General features: G+C 36.1%; 1 protein-coding gene across 1 annotated transcript; it reads right to left on the reverse strand.

Annotated features, from left to right (window-relative positions):
- Positions 1–5480: 5480 nt before the first annotated feature.
- On the reverse strand, positions 5481–9816 carry LOC120142371 (type I inositol polyphosphate 5-phosphatase 8-like). Its single transcript, XM_039157076.1, has 11 exons — positions 9769–9816; positions 9595–9679; positions 9413–9484; positions 9240–9327; positions 8848–8952; positions 8274–8742; positions 7965–8161; positions 7771–7879; positions 7613–7684; positions 6943–7019; positions 5481–5730 (listed from the first exon to the last, which is right to left on the reverse strand). Exons 1-11 carry the CDS (start codon positions 9784–9786, stop codon positions 5481–5483), a joined length of 1542 nt encoding a protein of 513 aa, XP_039013007.1. The 5' UTR covers positions 9787–9816.
- Between the last annotated feature and the right edge of the window lie 12737 nt (positions 9817–22553).

The following is a 22553-nucleotide window of genomic DNA, read 5'->3' on the forward strand; positions in this document are numbered from 1 at the left end:
CCTCATCAATTAAACAAATCAACTTTCAATGTAAAATTCAATTAAACAAGCAAAAAAAGTGTACCCCAGACTGTTGTTTATGCACAAATACATCAATTTCACGCAGCTCACGTCAGGAATAACCTGCAGAAACCAAACATTTGCTCAAACAACACTTTCTACACATCTAAAACCAACAAACATCAAATTATTATTGAATTCTAGGTACTTAACCAAACATTTTCAAACCAACAAAGAGTATATAAACAACACTTGCTCAAACTTACCAATTGTTTATGCAAACTTTTAGCATGCGGATGTAGATAGGCAACCTCTCACATATATCGCTCGAGCCATAAAATACCAAAACCATAAGCCTACTGCAACTCTATCTCTATCTGTGGGAGGTAGAAGGTGTTTACTTCCTGTCATCAAACGCTCCAAGAACATGCATACAAGATGACCACAATCCCCTCTGGCTCCATCCGTTTGTTGTGGCGCGGTATCGTCTCTAATCATTGTAACTTTGAACTTTTTTGGCTTATTGTTTCCAGAATTAGTCCAATAATCAATCGCGTCTAAGTATTTCACCAAATGAGCGCTCCATCCCTTACAAATAATATCTCTCAAATCAGACAATGGTATGTAATTCAACATGCTGTCATATACCATTATCTTCAAGGATGGGAGCTGAAGCTCGACGAGAAGCCAATGACGACGTTCCAAAACATGGATAAACACCTGCAATCATAAATAATTGCGCACATCAAATAAAATTTATGAAAACCTTTAAAATATTCAAAAAATAAATACTAACCTTATAGACCTCCTACCAAACAGGATAAAGTTTAGCTTTTTCATTACCCAACATATATGAAGCATCTCTCGGATCCTTCAAGTGAGCTACGTGAAAAGACGTCGGCATAATAGTCCATCGAGTATTTCTTATTTTCCTCAATTTCCTTATTATTAGAAGACGTGACACCCACGCATCAATATGTTGTTTTATAAAAAAATAAATATATTAGTGAATTTATTAATAATTTAAAAAAATTAATCAAAATGCAATATAAGAAGAATATAAGACTTACCACCCCTTCGAGGTAGCCATTATCTTCAACCCCTAATAAAATACCCCACCAAGACCGATCAAGAAACAAATGCATGACATTGTCGAGTTGGCATAGGTCAGAATAACACCCATTGCTCTGCTCATGTAGATAAAAATCAACTGCGGTCTTAGCCCAAAGGGTGTTATCCATAATTGTGTCCGGTAGTGTTTCACTCTCCTGCTGAGGAATGGTACTGGCTGGTAACACATACGAAAGCCAATTCTCATCCATCATATTGGGCAGGGGAGGGGGTTTATCAATATGTCGACATATGACGCCATATGAATCGGGCTCTAGAACGGTGGGCGGGACCTCTTGAACGATGATAGGGCCTCTTGAACGGTGGGATGGGCTTCTTCGATGATGAGAGGGGCCTCTTGAACGATAGGAGGCGCCTCTTGAATGATGATAGGTGCATCGGGCTTCTTCTTACGGAGTCTTGGCACTAGTGGGGTGAACGGAGACGTAATGGCACGTGCACGACGTCTGATGCGTGAACCCTGTCGTGCAAGAAAAATCCAACGTAAAGCATCTACCTTATCGGGCCGCTAAAAATAAATTAATACATAAATCAGTAAATAAATAAATAAATAATGTCGAAAAAAAGTTATTTGCATTTTTAGTATAGAATTAAACAAATTTACCTCATTGCGTAGAGTATGAACCTCATTCTGCAACGATGAAACAATCTCGCGTAGAGCGGCAACCTCATCACGTAAAGTAGATACCTCACCACGTAGCGCACCATTGTCATCGCGTAAAAAATCCACCTCACCACGTAAAGACCGAACCTCATCACGCCATGCACCATTATCTTCATGTAAAGTACCGACCTCATGATGTAAAGCGCCGACCTCATCACGTAACTCCCCTAACTCATCCCGTGGAGGTGGAGAACAGGGAGATAAATTTCGTGGCCTCTTTGCCGGTCGTCTATCATGAGGTGATGATGGAGGTGGAGAAGAGGCTCGATCAGGTGATGGCTCCGGGTGTCGAGCTGTAGAATCGGCCCGATCATGTGATGGCTCTCGAAGTGGGGGTGCTCATTATCTGTCCCATCAAAAAACCGCTTACTAGCTTGTCACCAATCAGTGGCAAGCTCAGCCTCTGTGGGTGTCAGCCTCTGTAATGGATAGTTGGCCTCCTAACAATATAAAAGCTCAAACAAAGTTAAACTTGTACTAGTAATAACTTGTTTATATATGGTATTATTTGTGTGTTAACTTACATCATTCATCGTCATATATGGGAGTAACTCTTCCCAATCCAACATGCAGATCCTCTTCCAGGTAATAGCCCTAGGAATATCATTTGATCTTTTTATCGCATATGTCTGCATGCTGGGGAAAGCCTCAAATATCCAAATCTACAAAACAATATAATACACAAACATTAGTAATTGTTAAATAATTAATTATAATTTTGGAAACATTATATAGAAATTCTTACCTTAAAGGCCCAAGTAAAGCCTGTCAAAGTGTATTTAGAACCATCGCCCCGCAAACTTTTTCGGTCCTCAAAGACAGACGACAACTTCTTCCAAGTAGCTTTCCATAGATATGAACCCCATAGAAACAGGTTTCATGCATTTAGGTCCTCTACCAATAATATTAGGTCCTCAGAGATAGGTTGTCTGCCCTCTTTGCCTAAAAAGCCGGTATGAAAAAGTAATAAATGGCATACTTGGACAACATCAAGGTCATCCATCAGAGTAAAACCATCTTTAACAAATAATCTTCAAGTCGTCGACGTGTAAACTCGGCTTCGACTTTGCCAGCTCAGGAAAAACCCGAGATAACCATAATGGGAGGGAGATATGACTAGTGTACCGGGTTACTTCATCGTGTCCGAAGCGTAGACCAGTGATTAAGCAAAACTCCTCCCGCCCAAAACAAGTATACGCCGGTGCCGGAGGAAAATGAAACCATATCTCTTCGTCACCACGTTGTATCCTCTCAAGTAGATTGTTAGTCATGGTATGAAGAAACAAATGTGTCAACATAGCATCTCCACCCGTATGTTGTACTTTCAGCCATGGCCCGAAGCAAGTATCCTCAAACAATTTTCTTTGTAGAGGTGTAAGCGTCGACGTAATTTTAGTGGCTAGGCTTAATTTATTCCTTAAGGTCAATGCAACCGAAAAAAATTTCTACAAAAACAATAAACATACCAAGTTAGATATACCAAAAACTACAAATTATACACTATAAACAGACATGATATTAAACAGTGAAAACAAAGCCAAATATGTTTCAAACTAGCACGGTATTCACATGTTGTCATTATTCCATCATAGTTCACAAAATGCATCAAATAACATTCAAGAAGTAAGCACTTATATAAACATTTAAAAAGACAACATATAGGTTTAGTGCAGGTTCAAGGACAACATAAAGAGTAGTAGTTTATTCTTGAAACTTAAATTAGCAACACTGTGAAGTTAGTATTTGTCTTTGTTTAGTCTTTTTGTTGAAGTAATGGAATTCATTCAAGTTTCAATTTGCAGAATAAGAGTAGTTTCTGAAAATTAAATTCGCAACGCGAAAATGAAAATCGTAACGAGAAAATCGCAATGCGAAAATGAAAATCGCAACGCGAAACTAAAATCACGTTGTGATTTTGGTGTTGCGATTTTTATTTTCGTGTTGCGAATTTAAGTTTCAAAAACTATTCTTCTGCAAATTGAAACTTGAATGAATTGCATTTCTTCAACAAAAAGAAAAAACAAAGACAAATACTAACTTCACAGGGTTAAAGACTAAACAGTTTAGCAATATTGGCAGCAACCGAATGAATTTACTAAGCAATCTCAGTGAAATGGTTAATCTTTATATATATTGAAATTACCAGTAAATTTATCATCAATGTAAGAAAAATCTAATAATAATACAAAAATCTCAAAATAAAAATAAGAGATTAAAAAACTAACCCTCAGTGGTTGATTTTACGTTTCTGACCGTGAATGGTTATGAGGGTTGCTCTGCGAGATGGAGATAGACGGATTTCGCCGGAGATGGGGACGGATTTTGTCGGAGATGGGGACGGATGTCGCCATAGAGAGTGAGAGATGGAGAGGGACTGAGTTGTGATTTAGGGTTTTAGGTTATGATTTGCGATAATACTGTTTACATTTGTGTTGCGAAATTAATATTGTGTTTCGCGTTGTGAATTTGAAATTCCGCGTTGCGAATTTGACTTTTGTGTTGCGAATTTAGCTATCGCGTTGCGAATTTGACTTATGTGCGCGAATTTGATTATCGCGTTGCGAATTTGACTTTTATGTTACGAATTTGACTATCGCGTTGCAAATTTGACTTCTGTGTTGCGATTTACAAATTCGCGTTGCGAATCTGACTATTGCGTTGTGAATTTGACTATCGCATTGCGAATTTGACTTCTGTGTTGCGATTTACAGATTCGCGTTGCGAATTTGGAAAATCGCAACGCGAATTTGGAAAATCGCAACGCGAATTTGGAAAATCGCAATGCGATTTACATATTCGCGTTGCGAAATTGGAAACTGGGTTGCGAAATTGGAGTTCGCGTTGCGAATTTGTTGGTCATTTTGGCAAATCCAAAAAAAGTTGGTTAAAATCGTATATTATAAGGCATTTTCGGTCACTGAGGATCCGTTTTCACTCGTCCAACAGTCCTAACTATTTGTAAAACCAAAAGAGTATATATATATATATTAGGGGTATGATCTAATTATTCGGTGTAAAACTCTTTTAGTTTTACACCTTATTAAGACCATTGAATGATATTAATAGTAAAAATGAGAATATATTCACTAAAAAAGATAATAAGGAGTTAATCATAGCATTTAATTTCCTTTAATCCAATAATCCTAAAAATATGTAAAATTAAAAAAAAAATTAACAATATAAGTGGAACCTAAACATATATAATATCTACCATCTATGTTTTGGGTGGAATTTTTTTGAAATTATGTTTTGGCTGGAATTGAACACATAGTACTGGTTCGATCATATGATTCTCACTCAAAACACTTGCGAGTTGACAGAAAAACTGAAATACTAAATTGGCCAATTATCAATAATATAACATTTGCAGTTTCTAAACAGTGCATGCTTTAATCAAAGCTCTTCTGCCACAACTTTCCCTGCAAAGTGCAAACCCTTTTTTTATCCTCCTTCCATTCACACTTTAATCAAAGCTCTCTTTAATCATAATCAAACGAAGAAGAGAGAGAGAGAGGCTTCAGTGCTTCTGTTTCTGAACATATTTACAGATTCCATTGAGATCATAGCCTTTTTGACAAAAAAATCAGGCATGAACAATCCACATGCAATTTTTTCAAGTATTAATCATCATAAACGCAGTACTCCATCTTAAGAATGGCGGTGGACAGCTTTAAGTTGAGGGTTTTCAGAAGCGGGAGGAAGTGCTTAAGCAGCTTTGTAGGGTGGGAATGAGCAAGAGCTCTTCGGCTTGGACTTTGGCTGTTAATTTTGATAGAGTTGGAGGACAGGATCTAGCGGTGGAGATGGGATGGTTGGCTAAATTCACTTGGACCGAGAAGAGGGAATAAACTGGCCTGTGATCCGAAAACCTCGACTCCCCCCTTGAGTACCATATTTGCTTCACTCCTTCGCCTTTCCACAGTATCCTATCGCAACTGCAATCATTTCCCCCATAAATCACTTCCTCTTATATATATAACCATATAAAAACAAAGGTAAACTACATATTTATTCACCATTTTATTTGTATAGTATCGTTTTAATCATCCAACCATTTTTTAAAATCATGTATACAATTCGTTTTTGTTCCCAACTCGAGGGGACAAAGTATTAACAAAATGGTAGCGGAATCAAAAGAAGCTACACTAAGAGTTCTAATTTGATACTTACACATATTTTTAATAATAAGAAAAATGGAGGGTAGTGGCACTGCGACGAAGATCTTTTTGTCACACGTAGTTAAAAATCAAATAAAACTTTTGACATCATAACTTTTTTATATTTTTTTAATGATAATATGGATATCTTACAGTAATATGTCACCATCATCATTATTTTTTAGATAAATTACACATTTAATATCTAAGTTATCAGTTTTGATTCGTTTTGTTACATAAACTTTCAATTTTATCAAAATCATACTTAACGTTTAATTATTATTTCATTTTAGTACTCGTTAAAAATTTAACGTCAAGTTTTGAAAAAAAATTGAAAATTTAGGCACTAAGACAAACCAACGCTAATAGTTTAGGTAGTAAACGCATTAAATTTTTAACGACGGGTACTAAAATAAAATAAAAACTAAATGTTAGGTATAGTTTTGAAAAATTGAAAGTTTAAATACTAAAACGGACTAAAATTGATAGCTTAGGTACTAAATGCATAGTTTACCCTTAATATTTTAAGGGCAGGTAACCGAAACATAACATCGTGTATGATTGAAAAGAATAATCGGATGATCAAAATAAGACCATTAGAATAGGTGGGTGATTAAATACGTAGTTTACCCTAAAAACAATGAAAACTATAATATTATAAAAAGTAGGAGAACAAAGTTATATTAAAGTAAAGTAAAATGATAAATATCTTAAATTTAACATAATGGAGGGACTAAAACTATAATTAACCAAAAAAATGAGAACTGCCAAAACTAGGAGCGGGATTATAGTAACCAACACCACATAATTATATATATCTAACCATATAAAAATCAGCATGATTACTGTTTTCAAAGGATGATGGAGGCAACAACAAGCAACCTTAATTAATGCACAACTTGGGATTTAATTTAATCTCTGCTTCATGTATTCAATTACTAAAAGTTAAGCAGAACTGGTGGTGACAGGAACAAGAATCCGATGTCTTACCAGGCCGGAATCCGTCGTTTTTCTTTGGAATTCGTTTTTCGCACGACATAGACATCGAAATCGGCGAGATATTTGTACGTTGGTGATGCAGGGGATCCGAGACAGATGATGCTGAGCTGTCAGATTACATCTTGATGGCGCTGAGATACTATGAATTGGTAGATCAGCGCAAAGGCGGGAATTGATTGTGGCATGTTCTTCATTGGGGTCGTTGAGTATGTTTCAGTCTTTTGGCCATAACTTTGACTACAGGTGTCAGAATCGCGCATAAGACCCCAATCCGGAAAACTCTTTTCGACCTCAAATTCTGCCATTTTCCCCATCCGAATCACTAGATTTAGATATTTTTTACTATTTATGGTAATATTTCGATTATCAATTAGGAAGTCAATTTAAATCCGATTTAGGCCGGATTTTTTGGAGATTGCTTATTTTATTTCAAATTTCAATTTAGATTGATTTTCGGGATTTTGCTATTTTTGGCAAAATTCGAATAAAGACGATTTTTGGCTATAACAGTCCGGCTTGTGGACTGATTGTGGATGGTTTTGAATTTATAATATTTTATTAAACCCTAGAGACTTTTCTCTCTGGTTTTTTTTGGACGAATTTTCTCTTGTGAATCATTTGTTGGAGCACTTGCAGGATAATCACTATTCTGTCTGGCGTCAGTTGGAGCGAAGTATATCGTGCCTTCTTCCCATCCTTTGAACACCCGACCGGCCCTTTGCTCCAATCTTAGCTGCCAAGCAACAAGACAATCACATGTTAGATGTAACAAATATTAACCAATGAAGAAATTCAATGTTCAGATCATTAGCCTGTTACCTGATCCTTCTCTAGAAGTGTTTGCCAGTCATTCTTCTTCAGTAATTCGTATGTATCGGCACAACCGGCGGCAAGCCGATAGTTCAAGTCTCCCAACCAGATAATCTTACTGAACAAGAAACAGAGAAAACCTTTAGAGGCTTAACAAAACATGTATGAAAATTTAGAAATGCATAATGATTTTAGAAGCTTACTCATGCTCGAAAATGGTATGGGGAGGAAGAGGATGTTTGCGGCCTCGAAGTGTATGAGAGAACCTTGTTCTCTTCAAGATTTCGGCAACGTCGGAATTCCTTCTGATCTCATAGCCTTCTTTCTCCCCGGAAGTCAAGTGTGTACAAACGAAGCAGAACGTGGTTTGGTGCAAAGTCATACTGATAGATATTGAACCCTGTTGCAGATATTAAAAGAGGTTGAACTTCATGCAATTCCAAATTTAACTGATATAAATGCTGGATTATTTTTGTTATCGACACCGGTGTCGAATAAATGAGATCGCTGACCTTGTTTCCCAGATATCCCATGATGCCACGGCCAACACACGAGACTTTCAGGTTGCTAATATGCTGGGAAATATCAGCTCGAACCCACACGCACAGGAAAAGACCAACCATTTGCTTGCTCGCAGCTAGGCAGAAACGCTGCCGCTTTGGACTGTCAGAAACATATGTCAGGCGAGGTGAGCCATCTTCGGTTAAACTCGAATTCAAGTTTATCGAACTTTCGAAATCTTCTTTTCCGATTTCGTCTTCCGTAGAAAGTAAATCGGAAAAGCTGACCCTTGGCTTCACGGTTGCGTGTTGCTCAAGCTGCAGTGAGGACGGACTAGTGATATTGTAACATTGATCAAGCTCTAGGCCACTTGGGTTGGTATTCAATGCTTGACGAATAAGGGAAAGCCACTGTGCAGCCGGGCCGTTGTCCTCAGCTCCGAGCACATTGCCGGCGTTTAGAGGAACAATTTCCTGGAACCTAACAAGCAAAAAAAAAAAACCAGTTTGAGCCAATAACTTGACGAGCAAGTAATCAAGGTAGACGATCAGGATCGGGACAAAGAGGAAAAGAGCAAGAATGTACCCTAGAACGTAGATATCAGCAGGAGCAGGTGACCTTAACCAATCTCTTAAGTTCAAACCATGGTGAGGTGATTTCCCTCCCACATTCCATGTCCCTACAAACATCCTGGAAGCTCAGAAAAAACAAAACCCATATCAGAAAAAAAAACCCAATTCCTTAAAAAAATAGAACACAATCATTACCAAATTACACTTACTGTTACCGTTTTGATGTTACAACAATTGTAGATGTTAGGATGTAATTTATTTCTTAAAAATAATTACGTTATTATTATGTTATGCATGCGGTTTGTAATTCCACGGTAACCTTGAAAAACGATATAATAACTACGTTATAAGCATCTGTAACTCCCATAATCCTACAAGTAGTTAACAGAGTTTTTATGACCTCACCTGAGGTTGACTGAATCAGAGACGGGCAATGTCTCCGGCGAGATCATCGTCGGTTTAATCCCTCCGGCTGCTTCCATCAACCAACCTTCTATTAAAAACCAAAAAACTCACAGTTAACAAAAACAATGAAGTAAATCTAAGTGTTACAAGAAGGAAACACGCAAAAAATCGACCTGAGAAATCTTCCGGTACGAACACGTAATGTTCCTCGTCGGAGCAACTCTTTCTTCTTTCATCAAGTTTGTCTGTAAAAGAAACAATAACATGGATTCTTCCTTTGATTCTAAAACGAAATCTGGTATTGAAATTTGACCTGAAACGAGACATATTCATGGTGGGCTTTTCAGTTTTCTACCGTTGATGTCGTAATCGGAGTGAAACTCGTCTGCTCCACTCGGTATATTCAGCCATTTCCGGACTATTAATTTAGGACTCGAAAACTGCAAAACCCAATTTTTTTTAAAAAAAGATTCAGATTTTAAGCAATCCGTTCATAAAAAATCCGACGAACGATGAAAAAAAATGGCACCTTGGAGACTTTTCCCATATCTGTTTCTCGTTGCTTAGCTGCCTGAAAGCAAAATGGAGAATAAAAATAGTTCAAAAAGAGGAAAAGGAAACTGAACTCTCAATATAATATTGTAAAAAAGCTTGGGTTTTGAGCTTTTTAAGCTTCTTTACGGAGAAGAAGACATGGTGGAAACTGGGTAAAAAAATAATAAGTATAGGATTATATTGAGAAGATGGATCTTTTACAATTCAAATTTGTGGTATTTCAAAGCAGGAGTAGTCAACGCCACTGTTAATAATTTTCAATCATGAAGAAGACGATCAAATCAATAAACGTGGAACGAAGATGAAAATGGAAAACTAAAGGAATAATTGCAGATAAAAACAGAAATCAAACCCAGACTAAAACGGTGATTCTGAGATTATGAAGTTTCAGAGAATGAAAAAAATAAATAAAAAGACCCTACGAAGAAGAAGGCTTACAATGGTTTCAAACAGTAGAACAATGGTGAAGGTGGCGTTCCTCGTAAAAGCAAAATGGCAGTGGTTGCCTTTGTTATTTATAAATGCGTGCGTGCGTGAGAGACAAAGAGATAAAGCTTAAATATATGAGGGGTAAATTATGTATTTAGTCATTCATATGTTTTCGGAGTTCTGTTTGATCATCTATTTTTTTTTTTCAAAATCATATATTTCGTTTTGGTCACCCAACTTTAGGAAATAAACATAACTAATGACCATAAGGTAGTATCACATCATCATTGAGAAAATAAAAAAATTTCACATCAACAGTTATGTTTATTTTTAAATGACATGTGATCAAAATATAACTAAAACGTAATGTTATATATGATTTTGAAAAAAAAAATAGTTGAATGACTGAAACGGAACCACAAGTATACTTGGTAACTAAATATGTAGTTTACCCATATATATATACCCACGAAGGCTACTAAAAAGGAGATTTAGGTTTTTTTATTTCAATTTAGAAGAAAATATATTTTTTAAAACTAGGAATGTGACTCTAAGAGAAAACTAAATGATTTTAATTAGGGTTAATCTAAACTAAACCGTGCTTAAATTTATGATTGAATGCTAATAGGGATTCTCTTTTGTTAGTTTAATCCGATTAGGTCGGCCGTTGATACACACCATTTGTGTATTAGTGTGGTTGACCCTTTTTGCAATATTTTTTCCCTTGATTCGCTGCCATTTTTATTCAATTAGGCGTTTTTCAAAGGAAAAATAAATCAATTGGGGTGATGTCCAGATAAAAGTAGTGATTGAAATTAAGAGTCTGGAAAAGTTAGAATTATTTAAAGTTCTTAAATCCTAATTATTTTTAGGGTAAAGTATCTCGGATATACGGTACTGATTTATTAAGTCTCTTAATTATTAAAAGTTAAAAAATAGTCGTTTGATTATAACATATTACTTTATTAAGTCCATTGATTATTAAAAGTTACAAAATGATCATCCAACTACTTATTATGTTCCTAACTCGTCATTTTTTTTGTTAAAAAATGACGATTGTCTAAGCTAGACTTTAACATGATGACTGAGATATGATACTCATTTGGGATTCTGGGATCAGATTTTATCATATCATATTTAGCAGGTTAACGTTAAACGGAAAAGGACGAGTTTGGAATATAATGAATAGTTGGTTGATCATTTTGTAACTTTTAATAGTCGATGAACTCAATAAAGTAACACTCTATAATCGAATGACCATTTTATAAATTTTAATAATCAAATAACTTAATAAAGTAGTGCATTTATAGTCAGGGATTATTTATTTTCTTTACCCTTATTTTTATTTAAAAATTAAAAATTATGACAATATAATTATTATAATTTATACTTTAAGAAATAAATTAATTCAAAATCACTAATTAAACCCCAAAAAAACAGAATTTTACGGTCAAAACCTGATAACACGCAATCCTTACATGCATGCGTGGGGATTTGATTAACGAAGTTTACCTTTAATCTTAAATTATTCTTTTATTCTCGTGTTTTACTCAAACCTTCATTTTATTAATCATAAAAATTATTAACCTAATTACTCGCTTTAAACACGCGCCCAACTCAGCCAGCCTCACCCTGAGTCAAAGATTTAAAGCTAGAGAAAAAAAGGGTTAATTAATTCACTCAAAAGTAATCATTGTGGTAATCCAATGACACCTATGAATAGGCTTTTTATATAGGTTGGATAAAGTTTTTAAGTGTCCTAATGCCGTTCCCTACGAGATAAACAATGATTAAGCTGAGATTAAACAATTGATTAGCTTTGGAGTTTTATGAGAGATAAGCCAATGGATGAACACAAAGTGTCATTGAAATGGCCCATCAGATTTCAGAAAATCATGCCTAAAACCTAATCCAAAATGCAAGTGATTATGTTAAAAATATGGGTGATTTTTCCGAAAAATCACCATTTGATTAAATTTTTACGTGTCAGATATCGTTAGAGAAGATATTATGGATCTAATACCTTTTGCATAAAGGCGCGGTCATGCATCACGCCTTACGCTGATGTGGCGTCACGTGAGGTAAGACGCGGTGTATGGGCCGTGCCTTTCTGCCAACTAACATGCGTCAGATAGGCGCGATGCATGGATTATGCCTTTGGTATTTAATCGGCTCCATCCGCCCGTTCACACTCTCCATCACATCCTCTAAATACCCTCTCTCAACTATTTTCACCACATCAAATCCTCTCAAAAATCAAACCCCATCAATTTTTATTTATAAGATAATATATTATATTATATTCCATTTATTTTTTAGTATTTTATTTAATTATTGTATTTTTAAATTGTTTTAGTATTTTATTTATTTTTTTTGCAGTTATAAAATGAAAGGATATCTGTTTTGTTTGGATGAAAATCATATATCGAAATATTTTGCTGATATGATAATATTTTTAAATTTTAATTTAATTTAAATTATTAGTAATAATTTATTTACTTAATTTTTTATTATTAGTTTATCAATTAATTTTTTTTTATTAATATTTTTAAGAGAACGACCGTATATTAGATCCTTTTATCCGTAACCTTAAGTTAGCAATATCAACCCGTGTCTGGCTGTATTTAGTCGAGGATGGATTTAGTTACAAAGCTAGATATGAAGGCCACTGTAGGATAGAACCAAACCTGATTTTTGCATTAGTCTAACGGTGGAGACCAAAGACACACACATTCCATCTTCCGTGCAGAGAGTGCACGATTACGTTGGAGGATGTTTCCATGCACTTGGGGCTTCTGGTGGATGGAGATGTGCTTTCAGAGGTGGCGCACGGTAACTGGAATTCTTTGTGCTAGGAATATCTAGAAGGTGCCTGCCAAATTTTAACGGTGGTCGGATTCCGTTAAATTGGTTGGATGCAAATTTCAAGAATTTAAGTGAGGACGCCTCAGAGGATCAAGTTAAAAAGTATGCACGGGCATACATACTTTATCTGATAGGAGGGTTGTTGATGCCAGACAAATTGAGCAACCAAGTTCACTGAATGTGGTTGCGACATCTTGGTGATTTTCATCTGGCTGGATCACTGAGTTGGGGCTCGACAGTTTTGGCATTCTTGTATAGGGAGATGTGTCGAGCTACTGACTACAGGAAAATGCTATCGGCGGATGTCTCATTCTACTGCAGTCTTGGGTATGGTATCGCATGCCCTTTTTATGTCCTGTTGTGAAAAACCCGTTCGTATTCTCGCTACTATTGAGGTAATTAAAAAACTAATTTCGTATATTAATCATTTTATCTAGTATATAATAAAATTTATTTCCTTGAATAGGTGGTGCATTGACAGGAAAAATCATCGGGATCTACCTGATGAATTAGAATTAATCAGGCTACTAATTGATCAGAAGGCTGGCACAGAGGTATGTATTTAAATGTTTGAAAATCTATTTTGTATTATAGTTATATAATTATATTATTATTTTGATAATAATTATATATATTTATTGTAGTTTGAATGAGCTCTTTATTGTAATGATGATATGAGGATCTACATCCCACATGAGTTAAGAGGCCTATTAGATGTTTGGATGGCGGTGGTCCCTCTGATCTGTTATACGATTGTCGAGTGCCACCCCACTGATCGCGTGCTCCGACAATTTGGTTTTGTACAACAAATTCTGGAAGCACCTCAAAATCTCGACCAGTTGCATAACAACGATCGGCGCAGTAAGACAGATATAGATTGGCTGCTGAAGCATTATGAGTGGATCATGATATGAGAGGATCGACGTCAGCGCATTCCCCATATAGAATCTATTTATGTAGACCATTTGACGGTTGCAAATGGTTATTACGAGTGGTTCAACAGTAACGGGAAATCGTTCATGCTTTCTGAGGATGCACGAGGACGGAAATTCATCGACGTCGACAGAGACGTGCACCGTTACAACCCCATCATCCCCCGACTCGTGGACGGAAAGAATTGCTTCCGGTTCGTCGTCTGCTGCAGCACCAGAACCTTCACAACAACCACCGTCTGCAATGATATACACCCCACAACCATATCAGATGCTGCCACCGTGGTTCCCATACCAGATGTCGCCATCGCCACAGAGTTATATGATATCTCCTAGAGGATATTATGGTTATATGTTTTTAGATCTGACTTGGGGTTCATATAATAGTTATTTGACGGGTTCAGCCTCACCACTAATGGCCGCCGCACAGACACTTCCTGTACAGTTTTCTCACTCATCGATGTTTGTGTTTTTTTAGTTTTCCCAGTTTTCTATGAGCGGTGGGATAGCCAGTCATACACCTCCAGGGTCCTTATTTTATGGAGGTGCTACATCGTTATCAATTCCTCATCAATAAAATGTATATGCTCCTGACGACGACGATGACGACATTGACGATGATGATGATGATGGTGATGAAGATAATAATGATAGTGAGGAGTCAGAACCAATTATATGAAGAAATCCTCCTCGAGACATACGGTCACCGTACTGTGGAACACATTCGCACCGCAGACATCGATAGTTTTTGATATTTTATTATATTTGTATTTACTTGTTTGTTGGACTTTCTTTATTGTAATTTTTTATTATTTACTATTTATTACTTAATTTATTTTGTTTATTACTTAATTCAAGCAAATGATGATGATCGTTTAGTGTTTTTAATTGTTTTTATAATAATAATATTAATAAATATATGTATCAAATACAATTGTCTTTTAAAATTTTGTTGTATTTAAAATTATATTCAAATACTGAATTGATATTAGTTTGATAAAATTTAATAATTGTGTTTGATAACTTTATTAAGTTTGTCACTTATTATCTCTTTTATTTTAATCACATATAACGTCAACGTCGAATCCCATTGTACTAATAAAAATGTGTCATATCTTTGAATAGTTCTTCTTTATCAATATTGATGGATAATTTTTGCTTTGAATGGTTATTCTTTATCGTTTTCTTGTATTGTTTTTTTTAAATTAATCAGTGATTATCAAATGACATTAACTTTAAGTAAATGTGAATTAAATGACAAGAACTATTCTTTGATAAACAATAACTGCATCAGTTCTTCATCAATGGTTACTTGATGACAAAAGAAGTGGGCATGTTTTTTCTACTGTGTCCTGGGTTTCTACAATGCCCACATCTTCTGTTTTGTCTAGATATTTCTCGAATATCCATATCACAATGAATTCGAGTGGATTTTAGACCACCACGCTCCCTCAATAAAGTCGGATCTAGTACAATCGGAACCCAATTCTGAACCTCATTAGGGTCTTTGTCATTACTTATGGGGGGAACTCAAATTAATATACCTTAAACACTTATGATAGTAGGTATATGGGATCTACAAAATGGTTATAGTATTGACGGGTATGCGAGCAAGTTGCTATCACATGAGAGCATGGATACTTCAGAGCTTAAAAACCCCACAGTCGCACCATATGTCCCGTAGATTTACTCTGTACGAGTTAGCTTCAATCTCTTGAAAAGGTAGCGGCATCTCTGTGACACGAAACAATTTATGCGTTCTAAAGAAGCTTGTTACAGACATTACATTTGATGCAATAATTTTTTTGTAGATCTGTAACTAATCTAGAGTGATAGACATGACTGCTTTACATCCATGTTTAAGCTTATCCCCTAAGCTTCGCAAAAAGTGCTGCTCCCAAATGAAAATATATCATTTTTACCAAAGCCATTACAAGTAAGTGATGTGCCCCCTTTAAGGTCGAATTGATTGCCTCAACCAAATTGGTCGTCATGTGTCCATATCGATATCCACCATCATATGTATTTGTTCACATTTTTTTATTGATGAGGCTGATGTAATCGTATCCTTCCTTGTTCTTCGCTCGCAAATCTTGAAGCATGTATTCAAATGTTTGAGGTAGTAGTTCATAACCTGAGTATAAAAAGTAGAACTTACTAACTTTGTTTCTAAAAAATGAAAATGATTGAAAGAAAAAACTACATCAGTTTCACTTACCCATGCGCGCAAGTAATTGACGCTCATCATTCTTCTTGAACCTTCCATTGTAGTTCGTAGCAATGTGTCAGATACAATACTTATGTTGGATAAAGGGTGGTTGTCACATTGGACCTAAAGACTCCATTGTTGTTTTGATCCCAGCTCCACGATCTGAAATGACACAGATTTTTCCCTCGTGATAACATGTGAGCGTAAGTTTCGGAGGAAAAAATCCCAAGAATATGTATATTCTCCTTCAACAAGGGCAAAAGCAACTGGAAGAATGTCGCGACTACCATATTGGACAACAACAAGAAAGTCCCGTCGATCTGGACCACAGACTTACAGTATTTCACAGCATTAATGCACTGTGGGTAAGTCCAAAAAACCCGGTAGAATTGACATCGATCGCGAAGAACTCGATCATTATGGTATGCAAGGCAAGTTTCAAAGTCCACAATTGTCCCATGATTCAACCTCCGCACCACCCTAAACCAACTTGGAAGATCGTTGTAAGATGCATCCCATTCTCCGTGAAGTTTTTTAATCGCACTCTGCTTTGCCAACCATTATTTTCTGTATGAGATGGAATACCCATACTGTGATTGTATAGCTGAAATAAAAACAACAATATCTATATGGGAACTTAATTTTACAATGGGCATGATGGCTTGACAGATCACTTCAGAGTCCAAGTTGGGATGATCTTGGTTGATCCCTCCAGCACAACATGTGTGAGGACCGTTGTATACCGTTAGTTCTCATCTATTGTTTTTCCTCTTTTCTTCGATACGTGAACCATCCAATTGCATCCGTTTTCATGTCGGACATAGTGGCATACATACTTTTCTAATGTAGAGCGGTTGACTCTGAACTGAACATATTACGGATATTGTAATTTTTTATAGCCGTCATCGCTTATTTTTTGCTTGAAAACTCCATGCTTAAATATAACTCATAATTAATTATTGATGAGTTAAATCCATAGTCACCGAGATTAGGCATATCCGTATATTCTAGCCTATACATTGCACCATAGTCAGCTTCATACATGTGTGCTGTAGGTTCAGTTTGTACCACATTTATGAGAACTTCATCTACATCATCGGAGTTGAACTGCGGTGATTATGGGTGAACGAATAGTTCAGTCTCAGCACCATCCACACCTAGCTCACGAAGTGGTTCTTTTGGTGGAGATGAGGGTTCCTCCATGTTGTCCACGTTTAGGTCGAAGAACCTGCTACTTGCATGCCTTCCCCTTGAACTAGAAGGCATCTCGACATTGAGATCGAAAAAGCTCGCAGTAGAATACCTCCCCTGGATCTTGAAGCCATCGTGTCAAATGGAAACTGCACAGATTGTTGAGTCAAGGGCTTCTCCATATTTAGGTTAAAAAAATTGGCAGATGAATGCCTTCCCCTTGAACTGGACGCGATGTTGCCATACAGATTATTTGTGGACCCACTTCGATACAGATCATAAGGAGTTGCTGATGAATGTCTCCCCATTGAACTTGATGGGATGACACCATGATGCAGATTTCCCATTATGGCTTTAAAATCATTACACATTATTGTAGTTGGGCTGTCAACTTGATCTACTTGTTCAGTCAGCCCATAGTGGGAGCTTAATAACAAATCCCGAATAGCACGCACTTCAACAAACTTTGCATACATCTCCATATCAGAGTCTAAATAATGATTTTGAGAATAAACCATCATTTGAACATCATCATTGTTCGATAGTTTGAACACTGTATAAGTTAACGAAAACAATGATGTTGGAAATCTGTACTGAAGCAACAACAATCTTCTAGTACTTCCAACATGAACCTTCCTTGAAATCTTCGTTATCAGCTCCTCAAGAGTTATGTTTCTCTTGAAGGATATTTTAACATAATTATTTGATACGAACACAATGCCGATTTCATCTTCCCGAATTTCACCATCATAGTAAACAATAGCTGAAATTCGTGTCATTCTTAGAGTTTGAAAGAGAGACAATCTTATATCTTAAAAAAAACTGAAACAAACCTAATTAAATAAATAATATATGAATTAAAATATATGCAATAATTTTTTTACAAATAAACGTAAATAATTTAAATAATATAATTTTATATTATTACCGTATCAGAAAAAATATTTCGAAGTATGCTCATACTTTCCAATTTTACAGCCACAAATATTAATTGAAAATAATTAATACAATATTTTTTCAAATAATCATATATAAAAAATATTATATATTAAAAAAATTACCTTACAATGAAAGATCGAACGAACTTTTGAATTAAAGATAAGAGGATTGCCGTGTGATGTTTACGGGTTGAGAGGATTGATGTGTGATTTTAAGGGTTAAATGTATTATTTTTGTAGTTTTGTGTTTCCATTTCACTCTGATAGATAATTTTCTCTTAGCTGCAATTTGATTTTTGGGTAAGTACAAATATGAACATTATTGAAATTTATAAAATAGTTTTCTGTAACACCCCAATTTAGGGGCTAAATTTAAGAAAATATAAATTGATGGATTTAATTTGGTATTTTGAAAGAAATAAGGGATTAAATTGTAAGATTTCAAAGTTGACAGACCGTTTTAAGAAGTGCAGGAAGTTCAATGGCTAAACTCTTGGTTTAGCCATTTTTAATTATGAGATGTTATAAACCCCCAGACTCCCGTATGTTTCTGGAAAATTTTCCAGTTTTCCTCTCCCGTTCTCCCTACTTCGAACTCCGATCTACTCGCCGTCCGACCTCCGATCGACGAGCCGAAACCACCATCGTGTTCGTTGCCAACCGAGGAACAAAACCCCTCAAACCTTTCGTCGTGAATCATAACCGTTCGTCGTGAATTTCAGTCGGAAGTATCGTCGGTAATAACTCGGTTTTAGTTGGTTTTTCATCGATTCACGACGATCGGGTCATCCGTTTACGACACCTCCCGCACCATCGTGTTCCTTGTGCCGTTCCGAGTCCAGCGGTGTTCTTGTTTTTCTCCGGCGGCGGCGGCGCGTTGGGAGGTGAACCGGTCAAACTTCCCGATTTGTTGAAATCGAGCTCTCCGCCGTTCAAAATTGTGAACCGAGCTTTGTAAGTATCTCGAAATCGCTCAAAATAATTTTTAGAAAATTTTCCGGGATTTTATCACTGTTCACGCGCCCCCACGCGCCGCCACTGCGCGTGGGGAAGGAAAAAGTGACCGGTTTGACCGGTTTTGGAACTGTTTTGACCGGTTTGACCGGTCACAACCCGACCCGACCCGTTGACCCGACCCGACCCGTTGACCCGACCCGTTGACCATTGACCCGTTGACCGGAGTTGACCACTGTTGACCAAAACTTTGACCGGCTTTGATCGGGGCATTAAACGACCTTTGACTTCGACCGAGTATACCTATCCTGACATTTTTCGACGTTCCAAATCCGATTCCGCTGTCCGTTTTTCGAAATTCGAACCCGAAGGCCTCGTAATTGTCAGTCAAACCCGTTGACTTTGATTTTGACCGAAAATTCCAAATTTCCGAAAAGTCATATTTTATGCTTTCGACGTCCTGAATCCGAATCCGAAGTCCGTTTCGCCAAATTCAAACCCGGTAAGCCGTCTTTCACTGATTTATCACCCGATTCGATCCGTTTAATCGTAATTAAGCTCCGTTTCTGATATAATTTATGTTGATATGTATCTGAGGAATTATTGGAAGTTGAATTGAAGATCAAAGGCGTTCGAATGGAATTTTTATGGTCGATCAGTATTACACGGAAATCGAGGTAATACTTTACTACCTCTTTATGCTTTATAGAACATGTTGGTATTGATAAATGCATGAATGGAAATGTTTGGTCTTATATGTGTAATTAATGAAGATCTACACTAGATACGAATACGGTAGAAAGTAGATAACTGAATATGGCTCAGATGACTATTATAAGAAATTGGAGGACAGTTGGAATTAAATTACAAGTTCTGGAATTAAGTGATAAAAGAATCAACCATGGATTGTAGATTATAATTTATCTCATTAAAGGTACTTAGATGATAAATTATGAGAATATTTCGATTAGGTAAAATTACGAAATTACACTTATGTTGGAAAATGACAAGAATTGTCCCTGGAAGTGGATTAATAAATCTGAAAAGAATTATTGATCTGCTAAAACTATTGATGTGCATAAGAAATGTTAGTTTTACTTGGAAATTATGGATAACCAGTTTTTAACACCAAGAGTGTTTATGCAAGATACTAGAAGTATGTTAAGGAATCACTTCAAGATCAGAGAAGGTTCGGGAAATCAATTAATCATAGGATCTCTAAATTTTATTATTTTCGTTAAGAGCTAATATTGAAATTATCTGGTTAAGAAATTACGTAAATGCCCTTGAGTGGTAAAATAGTCCGAGTTGACCCTGAAGGAGAAAGTACTTTGAGGATTTGTACTTAACTCGATTAAGTACAAATTTAATTATTAATATTCTGTCTTTGTAAAGAAAAATTCATAGTATTGCGTTTGTAAAATCTGAGAAGGCAATTGACCCGAAAATATCCGAGTTATGAGTAAATACCTGAAGAACAATTTATCGGAGGGTGCTCTTTTATCAGAATTGTTCGAACGGACTGGAATAGATGATAAATTGGAATTAAATAATAAGACTGGATGGAGGAAAATGATTGAAATACGCTGAATCTGTAAAATGACCAAAATACCCTGTAATAGAAATGACCCAAGAATATCACCAAGCTCAGGAATGATTGAATATCCTCGAGCTCTGAAATGAATGGAATAAAACTGAACATAAAAATTACCAAAATACCCTTATGGCCTAAATTAAGTAAATGTCTTGGATTAATTAAGGAATCCAAGTAAGATAAGTATTGGACTACCTTTAAAGGTAATGGAAAACAATTCAAGTGAATAGATCAACCCTAAAGCTATGTCAATACCTGAATGACATAGATATTACTGGAACATGTGTTAATCTTCTCAAGTTTGGCTCGATGATAAATTTTGGAAGTATTCAACTCAGCTCTAGATTGTATTCAGTACTAAGAATTGGACGTTTGTTCAACAATCAACCACGAAGACCAAATTGAATGGGATGGAAGTACAACATGTATCTGAAATTCAGGAACGTTTGAATTACTCTGGAAAATTCTGAAGTAACTGGAATGGAGATGACTGCTAAATGAAATAGGTAACCTCAATGACTGAGGATTTAGTAAGTGATTTGGATAAGTCTGGAAACTCTGATGAGTTTACGTAGTGTACAATTACATTGGGTTATGAACAAATTAATCAAGTACGTCAACATTTCATGATATTGTGGAAGCGTGGAAATGAAATAAAGTCATTGGAAGATTTATTCAACGATAATTCCGAAAATGATCTACGGACAAGAATTTGTGGTATTAAAGAGTAAATACCCTAGAAGGAAAATGAATTGACCAGTCGACATAGATTGTTAAGGTTCTGAATCTTCGTTCTCAAGTTGTTCGATTATCCGATCAATCGACATGGATGTAAAGGATTCTGAATACCCTTCTGATTACGTACAGCTTCTGAAAACTGTCCGAATAAGATAATATCCTGATAATTCACATTCTGAATAACTGATGATTCTATCAGTTAATGAACTCTTTCAAATAGTGATTCTAAATTCTGATATCCTATCGGTATACTGAATATTCATGTTTCTCTACCTGTTAAGATTATCCAATACCTCTGAATAATATCTGTAAACTCTGGTGTGTTTCCTAATCATAAAATATTTTATCTGATTTCCGACTTGAATTCTGTTATGATCCTGACCTGGATCTGATATGATATTGACATGGATTCTGATCTGATACATGACCTGGATTCTGATATGATACTTGACTTGAATTATGTTTTGATTTTGATATATCCGTTTACGGACGGAACATGTTTTATTGGGGGGTATTGTTGGAGGAAGATTACTTGGAGGTTCCTCGGCTGTGTGCTCAGGGCCTTACTTACCGGTTCCTCGGCTGTGTGCTCAGGGCCTTACTGTTAGTGACGGGGTTGTATGGTTCTGGGGAACCTATACATTTTGTTCGTGACGGATGGGGGTATATATATATATGTTTTAAAAAGATCTGAAAAGTTACATGGTTTTTTGGGAACACACTAGAAAACCTATTCTGATCTCCTGAACTCAGTCATCCGAAATATTTCTCTGAAACAAAAGCTCATTGTACGTTACCATCTGAAATATCAGTAGGATCTCTGCTTAACATAAAAATCTGTAAATATCTGAACCAATAAGGAAAATATGTTTATCTGTATCTGCACGTTTTTCAGCATCATCTGGTAGT

This window comes from Hibiscus syriacus, unplaced genomic scaffold, assembly GCF_006381635.1.
Source record: "Hibiscus syriacus cultivar Baekdansim isolate YM2019G1 unplaced genomic scaffold, ASM638163v2 tig00110828_pilon, whole genome shotgun sequence".
In the NCBI taxonomy this organism is placed as follows: Eukaryota; Viridiplantae; Streptophyta; class Magnoliopsida; order Malvales; family Malvaceae; genus Hibiscus; species Hibiscus syriacus.

What these genes read in the sequence shown, in the direction of transcription:
- LOC120142371 (XM_039157076.1), bottom strand. An exon ending in GCTGATATCTACGTTCTAGG is followed by an intron (nt 8,743 to 8,847) that starts GTACATTCTTGC and finishes TTTGCTTGTTAG; the next exon opens with GTTCCAGGAAATTGTTCCTC. An exon ending in TGGGATATCTGGGAAACAAG is followed by an intron (nt 8,162 to 8,273) that starts GTCAGCGATCTC and finishes TATCTGCAACAG; the next exon opens with GGTTCAATATCTATCAGTAT.